General features: G+C 35.8%; 1 protein-coding gene across 1 annotated transcript in view; it reads left to right on the top strand.

Annotated features, from left to right (window-relative positions):
• Msp300 (Muscle-specific protein 300 kDa) overlaps positions 1-16,971 on the top strand; it is a 134,845-nt gene that overhangs the window by 36,227 nt on the left and 81,647 nt on the right. Inside the window, exons 25-44 of the mRNA XM_087347119.1 lie at positions 98-371; positions 484-743; positions 1,037-1,319; positions 1,868-2,121; positions 2,548-2,862; positions 3,360-3,559; positions 3,892-4,150; positions 4,837-8,400; positions 9,039-9,182; positions 9,827-9,966; positions 10,232-10,430; positions 10,534-10,695; positions 10,859-11,023; positions 11,357-11,516; positions 12,229-12,517; positions 12,969-13,292; positions 13,849-14,044; positions 14,587-14,866; positions 15,139-15,316; positions 15,728-15,923. Of these exons, the coding sequence (XP_087203245.1) occupies positions 98-371; positions 484-743; positions 1,037-1,319; positions 1,868-2,121; positions 2,548-2,862; positions 3,360-3,559; positions 3,892-4,150; positions 4,837-8,400; positions 9,039-9,182; positions 9,827-9,966; positions 10,232-10,430; positions 10,534-10,695; positions 10,859-11,023; positions 11,357-11,516; positions 12,229-12,517; positions 12,969-13,292; positions 13,849-14,044; positions 14,587-14,866; positions 15,139-15,316; positions 15,728-15,923 (7,842 nt within the window). The remainder of the gene's footprint in view (positions 1-97; positions 372-483; positions 744-1,036; positions 1,320-1,867; positions 2,122-2,547; positions 2,863-3,359; positions 3,560-3,891; positions 4,151-4,836; positions 8,401-9,038; positions 9,183-9,826; positions 9,967-10,231; positions 10,431-10,533; positions 10,696-10,858; positions 11,024-11,356; positions 11,517-12,228; positions 12,518-12,968; positions 13,293-13,848; positions 14,045-14,586; positions 14,867-15,138; positions 15,317-15,727; positions 15,924-16,971) is intronic.

A 16,971-nucleotide genomic window follows, 5' to 3' on the forward strand; every position in this document is an offset into this window, starting at 1 on the left:
ACCTTATTTATGTTTCAAATCCATATTATCGTTCCAAATGTGTTCCTAGTCTCAGACACCCATGGTATAAGTCTTGCAATTATATTGGGTGTTCTAGGTGGTTGGGCTCCTGCAGAAAGTTAAAGAAACATCCATGTCAGGTCCACAGCCAGAGACTTTGGATTCGGTAAATGTAATGATCAAACAGCAGGAGTCAGCTGTCACACAACTGGACCACCAGAGAAGTAACATTATGAGCATGTTACAGCGTGGCAAGGACCTTGTCAGAGACACCCATGCTCCAGTCTTCATCAAAACTGAGGTTTCCAGCCTTGAAACTGGTTGGAATGAAGCTTATGGACAGACTGTTGAGAAACTCAAGAAACTCAAAGGTGAGAAATTTTAAGTAGTGACAGAGAAATTCCCTGCCTTTTCTTTTACTTAATATATACTTTTACTGTAACTATATCCTTATTAATTTATTGCTTTAAATATTTAATGCAGGCACACAAAAAGTATGGACAAACTATAAAGAACAAAAGGATGAAATCATAATGCTGTTGGAGCAAGCTGAAGGTGAATTAAAGAAGGTTGCTCCTGTTGCTTATGACAGCCAAAAGGTAGCAGCTGACTTACAGGCTAAGCAAGATATCAGTATTGCCCTCAGAAAAGCTACTGAGGAAATGCTTCTCAAACTCAGGGATCTCTGTTCTACACTCACTACAATGACAGCTCCCGAAAGGAAGCCTCTGCTTCAGAAAGAAGTAAGTTCTCATAAGGAATATTCAGTAACTTAACATATGTTATCATATATGATTCTGTCATAATGTTTAGAAAAATGAGAAATGGGTATAGACTATTTTTCAGTGAGACAAATTTGAATTATACTAAACATTTTAATTTAATTGTTTAAACTTTCATATTGGTGTGTGTGTGTGTGTACCATGTCATGTCATGGTAGTCCATCACTGATTAATATTTAATTGAATTATAAATTTATTATGAACTTTATTTTGATTTCTGTGTCAGATACTTTATACTTGCATTTTGTTTGCAGGTGACTGAAATTGAACGCCGTCTACATGTGACATTAGAGACAGTTGAAGAACGTGTGATATACCTGGAACAGTTCAAAGCTCGCTGGACTCGATTCCAAGCCCAACTTGGTGAACTTAGAAATTGGACTCACCAGAGTGCTCCTGCACTACTAGAACAGCTGCAGGCAACAGACCTGACACCTGAAGAGAGGGTGAAGAAGTCACAGGCTCTTCAGGCACAACTAGAGGATAAAATTAATGTCCTTGATGTGCTTAATGGCGAGGCCAGGGAATTGCTGCAAGGTAATCATTAAGAAATTAACAAATCTTTTATAAAGTAACCTGAATGGGAAATGTTTTAGAATTTGCATTCTTTTTGGCAGAAGCTATACATGTTACTGTGAAAGAAATTTGTTAATGTTCTCTAAAGCAATTGATTTTAGTAAAACTTCATCTTAGGGAGGTACCACACTGTGAAAACTGTGGAACATGAGAACTGAACCTGTGATATGGATGTCTTTAAAATGAAGAGCTTTAAATGAGTGTTTCATTGCAGCTATGTTTAGGAAAACAATGCGAGTTGCAAAATTTGACTCAGAGAAGTTCTGTTATAGCCAGTTATATATTATTGCTGTTATTGATTGCAGGAAAGGTGGGGTAATTTTTATGAAAAATTTTCAGTTTGTTCAAAAACTTTGGGAAGGAAGGGGGTGTTTAACATAGCTGGACACATGGACATGAACATACCTTATGTCTATCTTTACTTAAACATAACAAAAATAAGCTAAGAATATGTACATATGAGGACCAAAATTTAAAAACAGTGAGTCAATATTTTTTTTAATTTACAGAAGATGGAGAGAATGTGGAAGCTGCTCAACTGAAAACAGAAGTAGTAGCATTACGAGACTCTGTCCTGGGCCTGCATAAAGCTGTTTTAATGCAGATCTCATCAGTGGGCCAAGATCTAACCCACTGGCAGGATCTCAAATCAGGACTGCAAGAAGTGAAACCATGGATAGAGCAGGCTGAAGTTAAAGTTAACATGGGCATACCTAAGCCTCTGTCATTACAGGAGGCGCAACAGCTATTTGACTCTGCCAGGGTGTGTACTGTATGTGATTATGGATATGTTCTAAATTAACAAATTGTCACAAAAATTACTTACTTCAGGGTGTTTGAACATCCTTGTTTTCAAACTCAGGAAGCTTGAATATTAATTTAAACGTTGTTTCAAATTCTCAGATAATACCTTTAAGTAGACCATAACTGTTTCCTTTCACACCCATCCCCATACATCATTCATAATCATCCTGCCATTCAATAGTCAGCAAAGGATAATTAAAAAAAACATTAAAAAAACACTGAAAGTTCTTGAATCACAAAATTAATGGAACAAAATGTTGAAAATTTCACAAAAAATACGTAAATGGTGCAGGAAGTATGGCATATGATTATGTACATATTTCATGGGGTGTGGATATTAAAACATGATTCAGTTAACATAGTGGTACTTATTTTGAATTTACAGGTGTTTGAGAAGCAGTGTGAAGAGAACTTAACTAAACTTCAGGGTATTGCTGCCCTGAGTCAACAGATTACATGTCGCACTAGTGCTCCAGATGAGGTGGATGCTATCCACTCACGATGGGCTTCCGTCCATGATGTAGCAGTGCAGTGGGGAACCAGGCTTGATAAACTTGTAGCGACGTGGGAGGAATTTGAAAATGAGGCTGAGAAAATAGATACATGGATACAAGAAGGCCAGAAGGCAGTCCTTGAGACTCCTGTCAGTCTCAGCTCTCCAGACTTGGATAAGTTGGAGAAGGAACTTTTAAAACTCAAGGTGACTGTATCAGCTAGCATCATGTAGACCAAAAGTCTTAAGAAATCAGTACATAGATTATACATTCACAAATAGAATTATCAACTGTGATAACCATAATAATCATTGCTATCATCATCATTGTAATCATTGCTTCAACCACAGTAGTAGTATTAGAATGACAGTAATTACAATATACACACACACACATACAAGTACCATGGAGAATTCCTGTTTTGTAGTCACGATACCATAGTGTTTGACTGTTCACATTACTTGACAGATGTGTGGATTATACAAAGCATTTTAATAAACTGCATCATTACTTGTGATCCAGCTGTCTCTGTGTCACAACCAGCCTGCTGCTAAACCATCAAATCTGATCAGGAGTCCCTTAATTTGGAGGGTTTAATCACCTGTACATGTATGATAAAGGTTAAGTTCACAACAGTGAAAAGCATTCTGGGAGGATTGAAGTCAAGATAAGGTTCCTCAACTTTATTTGTTTATTTTTGCAGGCTTTCAACAAAGAGATATCTGACAGACAAACACAATTGATTACTTTAATGCAAACGTCAGACAACATTGCTCAGGGCCTGGCAATGGAAGGTGGAACAGCAGTGAAGGGAAGAGTTAATGAGATGAAAGCCAAAGTCACCAAGTTGGCTGAGGATGTGAGGCAAAAGCTGAATGCAACTTCCGATACCATACTGGCAAGGTCAGTAATATGTTCACTATGCGGTTATGTTAGGTAGCTCATATATAGTATGTCTAGGGATGAAGGTCATGAATGTGAGTTTCATTATTTTATTAATCTGTTCCATTCATGATCCTGAATATTCCTGTGATATCATTCTGTTCATGCAACTTTAAGAACAAATGAAACACTTTTAATATATAAAATGAATTCTACAAGTAAGCAGTGGATTCTTCAGCCATTCATAATGGTCACATTCTGGCAAATGCACCTGAACTGTTATACTACTGATATATTTTCTGTCTTGTTATTTGTTACAATAAATATTTAATAAAGTTTGGATATTTTTTCAGACAAGAATTCCAAGGAAAGGTTGAAGACTTCGAGAAATGGATGGATCAGCTGGGTGCTGGTGTTAGCGAGATAGATGAGATAACCTTGGATCAACTTGACTCAGCACTTCAGTCTGTTCATGCTTTACTACAGGAGCATTCTGAGAAGCAGCCTGCATTCAATGTGATTTATGATGAAGTCAAGAAATTGCGTTCGAATAGTCCAGATGAAGCATCGTCTGTCAATGAGACATACACAGGACTTGTGACTAAGTACCAGGTACTTGTAAGAACTATATTTGTCAAGACAATTATACTTTAATATTATGTTCTCAGGCAAACATGTGTTAGTGCCTGTTATAGAGTCAAGTTCATAATTTCTTTATCATATATTTTATTAAAACATGGTTTTTGCAAAACATAATTATTCATCTCTTATGTTCATTTTACTTTTTCAGCTATCTGATCTTTACCTTCTTCATGTATCATAATAAAACATACTCTCACTTTGAATCTGAAATGCGTCTCTATGTTATTTAAGAATTCAGTCCATATCTCAAAATAAAACACAACATTTTTTTCATTACAAAGATCAACCGGTTAATGCTGTTCAAGGAAATGGTTGTTGTTATTTATGCTGAGAATCATATAAATCCAGAAATACAAAGTGCAGAGTTTTTTTAACGTTAAAGCAGGCAGTACATGTAGTTACCACTGGGCTTTAAAGAGCTATATATTAAATCTTTACAGTGTTTTTCCTTAACCTACTTGGGTCTACTCTTGAAACATTATTTGCTGCAGTGGATTAAGTAAATGGTTGACTTTGACTAATATGCCAGTGATGGAAGATCGCAATACATTCTGTATCTTATTAAATACAAGTTTTAAGTGTAATATTTCAGCGTAAGTTTCAGTTGAATTATAAGTGATATGTTATCTATTTTTAATATTATACTATTGTTATAGGATCTTGAAGATATGCTTCAAAAGAAGAAGGGTGCACTTGAAAAGTGGTCTGATCTTTTAAGTTGGTATGCAGATACTAGTGACCAATTGAACCATATGAAATATCAGCTAGAGGGTCAAAAGCCACGTTCTGAAGACGTGGAATGCTTTGAAGAAGAAATAGAAGTGGTAAATCTGAAGATTTCACCCTGGAAAGAGGTGGCTCCTTTTATAGATGATGTGAGTCAGCAAAGTGGAACTTACGTCAGAGACACAACAACTGGTAAATGTGTTACTGCTGTTGCTTTGGTGCATGAACTGGAGACTAAAGCAGATGCTTTGAAGGCGCAGCTCTCAAACAAAAGGGAAGTTCTTGAAGAGGTTGGTGCTCACTGGTCACAGTTTCAGTTGGTTCAACAGAATTTATCTGATGGATTACTTGCAATGCAGGGTACTGTTCAAGATACTGTCATGGAAATGGACAGCTGTGATAAGTTAGAAGAAGCTGTTAAGAGCATTGGTGGACTTCTGGAGGAACATAACCTAAAACAAGGTACCAGGGACATATTGCACAAACAAGGAAAGATACTAATGGAGAAAGATCAGAGTAACATATCTACTATTCAAAATATTTTGGCTTCCCTTGATGCTAACTGGGAAAAAATAAATGAAATGCTGAAGGAACAGAAGGCTAAATACTTGGAAATGAATAGTGCTTGGAAGCATTTCTGTGATGCAATGGAGGAAGTGTATTCTATGATTAATGAAGCTGAAACTCTGTGCCAGTCAGTACAGGAGAGTCCCAGTGACCTGACGCAGGCAGCTGTCACTCACGATAAGACTAAGAAGGCCCTGGAGATTCTAAAGAAAGCCAAATTATTACTTGATACAATGGACAGCAAAGGACAGATACTTCTTAAGCAGGCAGAACCTATTTCTGGATTCAACACTGCTGTGATAGCAGAGAAACTCTCAGAAGCTCATAATGCATGGCAGCATGCTTATGATACCTTGACAAAGAAAGTGCAAGATTTAGAGACTCAGTTAATTATCTGGAAGCAAATTGATGAATCAAAGAATGAAGTTTTACGGTGGCTTGGGGAAACAAGTGATGCACTGTCAGATGCTTCACAGGATTTTTTTGACGTTGAAAGTGGACAGTCTGGATTGAATAAATATAAAGATGAACTACCAGCACATTATAACTTGAAGGCTAGCATAGCATCTAAAACAGCTCAATTGGTCAAATTTAATGATGGAAAACAAATTCCAACTCTGGAATCTCTGAACAAATTATTGGAAGATGAATTTGCTCATATGAAGGGCATAGCTGACAAGCTAGAGGAAATTGTGTGCACTGTCGGAGAACAGGAGAAGAATGTTCGAGATGAAATGAAGAAAGCGAGCGATACTGTTACAAAGATTAGAGAAGCAGTTATCAGATGTGATGATCTAACTGGTGAAAATGCAAAAATCTTAGAAAGATTGAAAAACTGTCAGAAATTGAAATATGAACTTCAGAGTTTTGGTTCTGTTCTGGAACATTTGAAAGAGAAAATTAAAGAAATTAAGTCAAGTTATCCAGCATTTGGTGATTCAGGACTATCAAAGGAACTTAGTGGCCTGCAGAAAAGGTATGATGGGGTTTCATCCCATGCGAACAAAATTGAATCAACACTCCTCACATTTTTAAATAAATATCACATGGAAAAGTTTAGTGCTGTACAGAGAGGTGTAACAGCACACAAAGAAAAAGTGGTGTGGTGTTTGCCTGAACCAGGAAGTGACAGGTACAATTTGGAAGTGAAGATTTCATCCCTTCAAGATGTAGAAGTTGGATTGTTAGACTGTGAGGCCAAGAAAGCAGATCTTGATGTGTCTTTGCACCTCCTTGAGAATGTGGAAACTCCTGAAAAGATTAAAGAACTACAGACAGAAAGAGACCGATTGGTAACTGAGTTGGAAAGCCTTAGGAACAGCTTTTCAAACACAAAACAGTCACTGGAATATAACATCAACCTGTGGCAAAAGTATGAACTCATGTCTGAAAATGTGGCATCCTGGCTGAAAGAAACTGAAGGAAAAGTTCGTACAGAGAGTGTGATCCAGCTGAATTTGTCTACAATTGATGATAAAATTAAAGAGACAGAATCCTTCCAAAAACAGGTGACAGATTTTGAGTCAGAAATTAAAGATATTTCCTTGTTAGGAGATGAGATTATGAAGGAAAATCCAGAATCTCGTGTAGGTCAGTATGTTGGTCATCTTGTCACCAGATATCAGGGAGTTGTCAAATTTGCAGGATCATATATGGAGCGTCTCATGTCACTAAATAAGATCAAAGACACATACAAAACTTCAGTTACAGATGTTGAAAACTGGTTGGCTGAAGCTAATAGCAAACTTAAATCATTTGAAGATCTGCTATCTGGAGGTGCTAAGCCTATGCATGTTTATCAAACCAAACTAGAAGAGCTGAGAAAATTCACTGAGGAAAGAGAAAAAGGTCAGGCATTGCTAAATAAGGCTGTAGAAACAGGTGAAGCACTTCTCTCTGGCATAACACCAGAAAATCGTGAGACAGTACGTGCTGAATTGAGAAAACTGAGAGATGCATCTGAGTTATTAATTGATGAAGAAAATGCTTTATACAAACGTGTTGAAGGATTTATGATGCAAAGGTCATCCTTTGAAGACAGTTATGGACAAGTAAGCAAGTGGCTGACAGAAGCTGAAGCTAAAATTGGTAGCAAAATGGATCTGAAGGCAACATTACAGGATAAAAAGATTGCAATGCATAACTATAGAACCTTGGCTCAAGATGTTAACACACATAAAAACATTATGAATCAACTGAAAGAGAAACTAGGAGCGCTCTCAGATTCTGATGCCACTACAAAATTTAACAACGTACTTACCTCTTATGAGAAACTGTCAAATAATGTTGAGGAGAGGATTGTAGTGGCTGAAAGACATGTTTCTGACCATGAAACATATCTTCAGGCTCTCGAGAAATCCCGGGACTGGCTAAGCACATTATCTGCAGAAGCTGCTGCTGTTACAGATGAAACAGCATTAGAAAAAGAAGGTGCTGATGCAAAACTTGCCATCATTGAAAATTTGCTACATCACAAAGAAGAGGGAGATCAGCTTATTGAAACTTGTCATAAGCAGCTTCAAACTGTCCTGGAACAGACAAATATATCAGGTCATCCAAATTTACTGAAGGAATTTGAGGATCAGAAGAAAGCTTGGGAAGCATTCTTGGTACGTTGCACTGATGCACAAACCAAATTACGTCAGCTGTGTAGCCATTGGACTGAATTTGAGGAAACTGTAGATGTTCTCACAAGTTGGATCAAACAGAAAGAATCACAAGTGAAAGATCAAAGTTTGAGGAGCACTCAGGAAGCGAAGCAGGCCCATCTTGACAAGTTGAGGTCTACTGATGAAGAAATCTTTGCAAAAGGTGAAGAGTTCAACAAAGCATCTGAACAGAGTCAGTCCATAGAGGGAGAGTCCGAGTTGTCAGTGAAGGTGTCTCATCTGTTAACACGCTATCAAGGCCTCAAGAACCTTACCAGGGTAAGGAAATTGATTAGACAGAAATACGTGTATTAAAATATTCATTGAAACAGAAAAATAAGTAAACAAACTCATTGTTTATCATACAGTAATAGGGGATTTAAAGTCACGTTCCTTGGGGCTGCTGGGATTAATGGTTTAGTGGTATGCTAGTGTGATGCCTGGCCAGCTAGAACATGGATAGAAAATGACAGGTTAAGAAACAAGGAACATTTACAAATAAAATTAAATGTTATTAAAAACCTGGTTTAGAATTGTGTTGAATTTCTAAGCTAATAAACTTCTGCAATATTTGTAAATATAATTGGGATTTATTTAAACATCAATTTTAAATTAGTGTTTTTAAGATTTCACATTTACGCAGAATATTAGAATTTTGAACTGAAACTGGAAGTTTATTTCTGTGTATCTGTGTTGACTGCATTAATATTAGAATGAAAAGATTTCCTTTAGTATTCAGTTTAGCAGAAACAGATGTTCGGTAGCTCCTAATGTATGTATTAACTATAAAACTAGTCCTGCTATTGAGTTGACAAGTTTATCACCAACATTGAAATGAAATAGTTATTTCTTATATTTCAAACCCAATGCATACATCCTCCATAACTGAATATTACTTTCTGTTATTTCACCATTAGGAAGCAGTATCAAGATACGAACAGTATGTGAAGGAACACAGAGGTTTCAATGATGATCACAATGCATTCTTGGAATGGCTGTCTAAAGTTGAAGAAGAGCTCAAGGAACTTAGCCAGATAGTTGGAGACTTGGCTGTTTTGCAGGTATATTTATAATTTAGGGGACTAAGTAATGGAAATGCTATATGTAGAATTATACCATCACCTCATTTTTCACAAGAGAATGGACATTCAGTCTGAGGCCATGTGTAACATTTTGTGGGAGGGTGTGGGTGTAGAATTTGAGGCTCTCATAGCAGTGAGTATAAGATTTATGTGTGTCAGGATAGGAACTGGTGGTAGGCTGTTGTGAACAGCCATCAGCCTTTGGGTTCTGTAAAAAGTGGGGAATTTGTTGACTAGTTGAATGACTGTCAGGTCCTCAAGAATGTCTTTTCTGCATGGAGTCAATTAAAGAGAACATCAATATCACCATTGCTTCTGTAATACTTTTGGAGAACAGAGTACCTCCTTTGAATATTTCACAATTCAGAGATAGTGTCAGAAAACATTGATCTATTTTTCTTGTGTGGCTGTTTGTGATGTATGTGGATGATAATTTTGTGATCAAGACTGGTCATCTCATTAAATGGTACTGTCAGTAAGCAGACCAGTAATTTAATTCACTCTTGAAGTGAGAGAAAGAATGAATTGCATTTAGGGGGGTGGTAGGAAAATAAACATTTCTAGCATTTATACTTGATGACATAGATAGTTATTATGTTCTTGTGAAACATTCTCTTTTTCAGGAGCGACAGAAACAAATTCGAGAGTTAGCAGATGTGAGGTCAAGAGAAAGTCCTAGATTTGATGCATTAATAGACTCTGGCGAGAAGCTTTACACTCACACATCTCCAGATGGAAGAGAAATCATTAGACAACAGCTGAGGTATTACAGACTTTAGTGAATGATTCAGTCTTTTAACTATGAGTAGATGATAATTTCTTAATCAACCGTACGTTTTACACATCATCATTGACATTGAGTTGTATGTCTGAATGTTCTTCATATGGTTAAATGGGTAGAAGATACTACATTTTTCAGACATCTAGTTTTTTTTGCAGTTATTATAGCCACTTCAGTGAACACTTCTCACATTGCAACAAATCAGTTGAGGTATATACTCTGTGTAAAACTTACTTTGTTATTGCAGAACCCTTCGTACTTTGTGGGATAATTTCTCTGATGATCTGCAAGCTGCAGCGCACAAACTTGAACAGTGCTTGATGCAATTTGCTGAGTTCACTTTATCTCAAGAGCAACTGACCAAATGGCTAAAAGACGTAGAGCGTGCCATGACACAGCATACTGAGCTCAAGAATTCTCTACAGGAAAAACGGGTGCAGCTCCAGGTAATTCCCCACTTCATTCCACTTATAAAACTATGAAAATAGCAATCAAAATATTTAAAAATGTATTGGAAAGTAAACTAATAGTAGTGTATTGTATTTTCAGAATCATAAAATTATGCATCAGGAGATCATGTCTCATCAGCAGCTTGTAGAATCAGTCTGTGATAAAGCACAGCAACTAGTTGACCAGACACAGGACAAGTCTCTTAACATCTATCTACAGTCTATCAAACAACTATTTCAAAATATTGTCATGAAATCACAGGTAATAAGTTAATTGTAAATATATGGTAGGTTTGTTTCCTTATGCTCAGCATGTGTAGGAATGTGAACATTTTCTTCATTACATCATAATTTTCCATGTTTTATGTGTGCTGATAATGTGGTTAATGGAATTGATTGCTTCAATTTATTCTTTTATTTTATAGGATCTCCTAGATAATCTGGAAGAATGCGTTCAGAAACACAGCCACTTTAGTACCTTATCCAAAACGTTTCAAGACTGGCTGAGAGTGGAACAAGAAAATCTTCATGACTGTGATGATATTAGTGGAGAGAAGGCTGATATCAGCAAACGAATTACCTCTGTGAAGGTAATATTTGACTGAACATTTAATGAAGATGGTTGTGTTACACAAGGTCAAAAGAGAATTTTATTTAAATAGGCTTAAAATGTTTGAGAAAATTCTTATTTTTTGCAGATGAAAATAAATTATTTAGGTCTTTAAATACATAACACTAAAGTACAGCTCTGGTAAGTATGGTATGGATTTAGTTAATCTTAACAACATATGTATCTTATGTGGGAAACTTTGAAAAGAGAAGTTGGCTGTTCCTCAAAATAATATCTGTCCATATAATCAGCTTTATGTGAAACTTAACATGTTTGTCTGTACTTCAGTTACTTATAGAGACGTGTGTTACAGATGCTGAGAGATAATCAGAACCAAGGCGACAATCAGCTGACACAACTACGAGATCTGTGTGGGGTAGTAAGCAAAAGCACAGCCCCTAAAGGCACTGAAATTCTGGAAAAGGAAGTTAAAGATTTAGAATCAAGTTTGAAAGAACATCTGTCAAGAGTCGGTTAGTAAACATAAAAGAAACTAAAAAATACTTACATGTGAAACACCCTTCATATGATTAGAACATGTTTCTAATACCTAACAAAATGGTGTCTAGGTTTGAGTGTCTGGCTTCCTATTTCTGATTAATTTTGTTAACATATGTATAAGAGTGTGAGTAATGTGCATGTGTGTATGTGTGAAGAGGGGCACAAATGTGATAGTGAATTATTATTCTGATGTGTTTGGGACAAGTAGTTCTATTTTTTCAGGAAACATACATACAATTAAAAGGTACATACATATTACATCTCACTTAACCTCATTTTTAGCAACAGATTTCTAATTTGTTTATTATTTTATGTTTTATAAAGAAATATTTCAGTATGTCATACTGTTTTCACACTGTCAGATAAAAGCCTGTACCATTGATGCTGATGGGGATTTTCATGATTTACTTCAATAACAGCATGCAGCTATTTCAATAAATAGGACAAGTCACAGCAGTTTTCAGCCTACTTTCCTTTCTGAATTTGGTAATGGGTTAATTAAACTGTTACACTCAGGAAATCATTTCTCAAGAATGACTTTGTAATGGAGAGTATGAATGTGTCAGCATTCAGAAGACAAAGTTTCATAGCCATGTGAATTAAAAATTATGACAGCATGTTTTCTACAATTATGTAATGTTAGCAAGTGTTCTGTCATTAGTTAAATAATTACTATATTTCTAGATGCTGTTGAGTCTAAACTTGAAGGAGCACTGAAGCAGTGGCTAGAATTTGAAGATCAGCTGGATAAACACACAAAATGGTTCCGTACAACAGAAACCATCTTCAGGGACCAACAGCTCCAAGCAACATTGGCTCAGAAAGAAGCACAACTGGAGAGCTTCAAAGGAAAGAGAGACCTTATTACAGCAAAAGAGAAGGAAATTGATAACTTTGTGGATTGCTCACATTCATTGCTGAATTACAGCAGAGCTGAGAGAATCAAACCACTCATTTCACAGATCAGCAATAGGTGTGCTCATTATTTTAAAATAGCATATTTTTAAGCAGCGGTTTGCTTATTGTAATTTAAAGCTTAATTTAAAATGTCTCAATTATCAACCTTTTGGTTTTGGGGACAAGGTTCTGATTTTATTGTACTTTAAGGACATACATTCAAGACGATGTGGATTTTTCAGCCTGTCATACTTAACCTGTACCTCAGCCAAAGAATCATACAGTGGTTTTGAAATCCAATTCAGACTGTTTGTCAGAAATGCTTATCATCCTAATTTATTGCCATGTCATTGGGAGTGTTTAGTTATAATATGTACAAATCATATTTTTATAGATATCAGAATAATGTCATAGACAAGATTTTCAATATTAGAAAATAACACTATCTGATACGACTTCTTACATAAAATGTATTATAATTACACAACTGTTCAACAGTGTTGACTGTATGTTCGTTTCTATTTCAGGTACCAGTTATTACATGTTTTAAGTAAAGAGGTCATTAATCGGTGGCAAGGATTGGTGGATGATCATCGTGTGTATGAGGATAAACTTCAGGAGATAATAGCCTGGCTTGGACCCCTTGAAGAAAATTTGTTATCTTTGAGGAAAGAGGATTCAACAAACAATATGGAAGCAAAGTCAAATAGATTGCAGTTTCTTTTGTCAGAACGAGAACAGGCCACTCACAAACTGACCAGTGTCACAGCACTGGGAGAAAGACTGTTCCCTGATACAGCAGCTCAGGGCAGAGAAAAGATCAGGCAAGATCTGCGGGAAGTGAGAGACAGGTGAGGGGGAACTTTTATGCAAGTTGGTACTTTGTACTGGACCATTTGTTGAAACATTTGTTATGCGAATTTTCAAGTTCTTTCAGTAATTATCAGTAACAAGCTTCACATCTTTAAGCAATATTTATAGGCAGAAGTTGGTATCTAACACTTGTGTGTGAGAGAGAGGGGGGATTGAAAGGGACGGGGAAAGGGGGGCAGAGAGAGGGGCTGCGTAGACTGATAAACTGTCAGTAAATCATATTGGTACAGTTAGTTGTAGAACACAGTTGTATATTAATTGGTCTTGGTTGAATTAGAATATTTCATGAAGATGACTTCTGGGTAGTCTGGTAGATGTTTACTGATGTTTTAGAGGTGCTTGCTGTTTCCTTCTTCAGGTTGATGAATAAACTCATTGCTCTGAAGATATAAGTAGCAAGCACCTCTGAAATATCAGTAAATATCTATCAGACTACATAGCACAATAATCCAGAAGACAGTTATCTTCATACTCACTACCATGAGAACCCGAAATCTCAACAGTGTCTCATGTTTTGAAACTTTTATTGTCTAGATGGGACCAGCTTGAAGAAGGAATTAAGGAACAGCAGAAGAGGCAAGATGCTCAATCTTTGCAATGGAGTAGCTATCAAGAAACTTTACAGCAAACACTGGCTTGGCTTGATGCCATGGAGAAGACACTTCAGCAAGATCCTGCTGTCTCTTGGGTGTCTACACAGGAAATACGCTCCAAACTGCTCAAACATAAGGTAAAATGTGTTGTACTCTATAGACCTGCTTTTTAATTAAAATGACTGAATTCGAGATAACACCAAAATTTAACAAAACAATATGAAACATCAAATTACAAATTATTTTGTTTTGCTATTGTTTTCGTTTCTCATGAGGTGACTGTGTGAGGTTTGGGGATGGACTGGCAGTCTGCTTTGTGTGACTTTCAAAATATCACTGAGATTTTTTCACTTTGAGATTATGATTCTAAGAGAATATGTTGTTAAATATCTTGAAAGGTTAAAACTCATAGTTTGGGTATCCTATATTTGTTCATAATAATTCTTCATAATTGAAATGTGGGTAATTCTTGAATTTTTAAAACAAATTATGTAACAGGATGGGTACCTGAATAGATAAAGTTAAAACACATAAGCATATTTACAGGGTAGGCCTAAGTCATTGATCAAATTCAGTGGTGTTAGTTTGGATGTGAAGTAAAATTGTATTTAAAATATGGTCCTAGCACTATTTCTGATTTGTAAAAATATCACAGTTTTATTACTGTATTTCTGATTAGACAACTCTTCAAGAAGTGATAACTCATAAGCGTGTAATTGAAGCTGTGACCGAGAAAGCGCAAGCCCTAGTCCTGCTGACAAGTAACAAAGATGGAGGAAAAGAAGTGCAGGAAACTGTTGATTCAATAAACAAACGCTATGAAGAATTGGTTAACAATTTGCTGGTTACAATCACTCAGCTTGAAGAATCACTAGATGCATTCCAGCAGTTTCATGACCTGCAGAAATCACATCAGGATTACCAGAAACAACTCTGGGACAGACTTTCAGGCTATTCGGGTAAGAACAACTTAAGGTAATGTGATGAGTAACTCCTTTCATTCTACGACATACAGTTCTCTAAAAAAGTAAATAATGATGTTGAACACTGACTACATAATTCTTTCATTATTTATTTGCTTTATTTTACAACACTATATAAAATATAAACAAAATATTTTTATTCTTAATGAAGATCAAATGATTGCATAATTTCTGTGTATTTATGGGTTGCATGTATATAAAAATGTATGAACTTGTTCTTGTTATATGGTCGTGATATGTTGTTGCAGACTACAGTGGCAATAAGCCTGCTCTGCAGTCTCGTCTGATGAAGATAGTAGAGCTTCAGGATAGTGTTCCAGAAGGCCAAGCAAAACTGAAATCCCTTAGTGACCATGTAGCCAATAAGACAGACAAGCTTCCACTTAGAGCCAAAGAAGTCATGGAGCGAGACCTGGCCAATCTGAAGTAAATACTCTAATTTTTCTCTTACAAAAAGATATTAGACAGTGAAAGTCTCATATTATGGATAATATTTGACAAATCAATATATTTATTAACCTGTCAATATGTATTTCCACTTCAAGTAGCCTACCACAGGAAACTGTCTACACTTTTTATTGATATCAGTATTCGTTCCATGAAGTAATGAATTGTTCAAATATCTGAAATATAACTGAACACTAAAATAGTTGAGAAGGCACAGTTAAACAAACCAGCAAACAGACTAACTGGACCTTAACTGTATTTGGAAAGCCAAAATGTGGCAAAGTACTTTGTAACAAGCTATAAAATAATGTTATCCATATCTCAATAAAAGAAAGTAAAAGTAATTATTAACATTATTTTCAGAATTGTAATGCCATTTATTGTTTCCAGATTTGATTTTGAGAAATTTGTAGCTGCATTAAATGATGTCGTCCATGGGCTAGAAGAACGGCTCCAGCAGTGGTCAGAATATGAAGGTTCCTTCGATCGCCTCCTCTTCTGGTTATCAGAGTCAGAAACAGCCCTTAAAAATTATGCGCCACGGTCCTCACTTGAAGAGAAACAAGAACAACTTGAAAAGTATCAGGTATATAGTACCAAAAAATGTTGTGACAGTGCTGTCTGCAGAATAGATTAACTACTTAGACTAAAACCTACATGTTACTTTGGTTCCTTGAGTCCAAATTCTACCTTTCCTTTGTAAGGATTTTTCCCCCCTATTTGTAGGCCTATGCTGCACGTCCGATTCATGTAATAGTCGAGGACTGATCTATTAAAATATTTTTAGCTGTGACATATGGTAGCATTATTTCACAGTAGAAACTCTATTTGATTTCAGATTATCTGACATACTCATATATCAATCCCCCACATTCTGATTTTATCTTCACACATTGTATCATGTTTAAAAATTAATAACTGTAGTAGTAGTAGTAGTAATTAGGCTGATACATGGAAACACATATTTTTGGCATGTTCATATGTGTTTTATTAAAACTACAGAAATGCTAAAATATGAGTCATAGGCTGAATCTATACTAGAAAGTATGCAAGAAATTTATCATTGAATAAAATGATTAATTTTCAGTTCTTGCTCTACTCGACTCATAAATAGGAGCATTTGAAGGAGAGAAGACATTATATATGTTCTTCCCAGAACTTCTTGCTCATTTCAGAATCCAACTTACAAATGAAGTAAAAGCATTTAAGCACTAAAGGAAAAGATGTGGAATTCAAAACTGTGTGTCAGAATATCCAAATGCAGACAGTTGCTGCCGAAGGACTAAATAAATCTTAGCTTTTAAGGTTGACTGTTAGATAGTATGTTTCTACTGTGAGCAGAATGTGTTTGCTATATTCAGTAACGTTTTATTATAGCATTATTTCTGTTTTGTATGGATCAGTGGATGCAACAGTTTCAAATGGATTTTGTAGCATTCTGTTTTTGCTTTGAAATATTTCACAAGAGTGTATGTACTTGTATGTGGTAATTTTCACTAAATACATATATTTTTTAGAGTTGCTTCAGTTAAAATCTGGAGTCAGATGGAAATATATTTTTCCAATTTTGTAAGGACATTTTTTAAAACTACTTATTTTTTATTTGTAATTTTGAATCCATATAACCTGAATTC

This window comes from Zootermopsis nevadensis, unplaced genomic scaffold, assembly GCF_977971745.1.
Source record: "Zootermopsis nevadensis isolate Lab colony 2312 unplaced genomic scaffold, Znev_1.0 Znev_ptg000011l, whole genome shotgun sequence".
NCBI classification, from domain to species: domain Eukaryota; kingdom Metazoa; phylum Arthropoda; class Insecta; order Blattodea; family Termopsidae; genus Zootermopsis; species Zootermopsis nevadensis.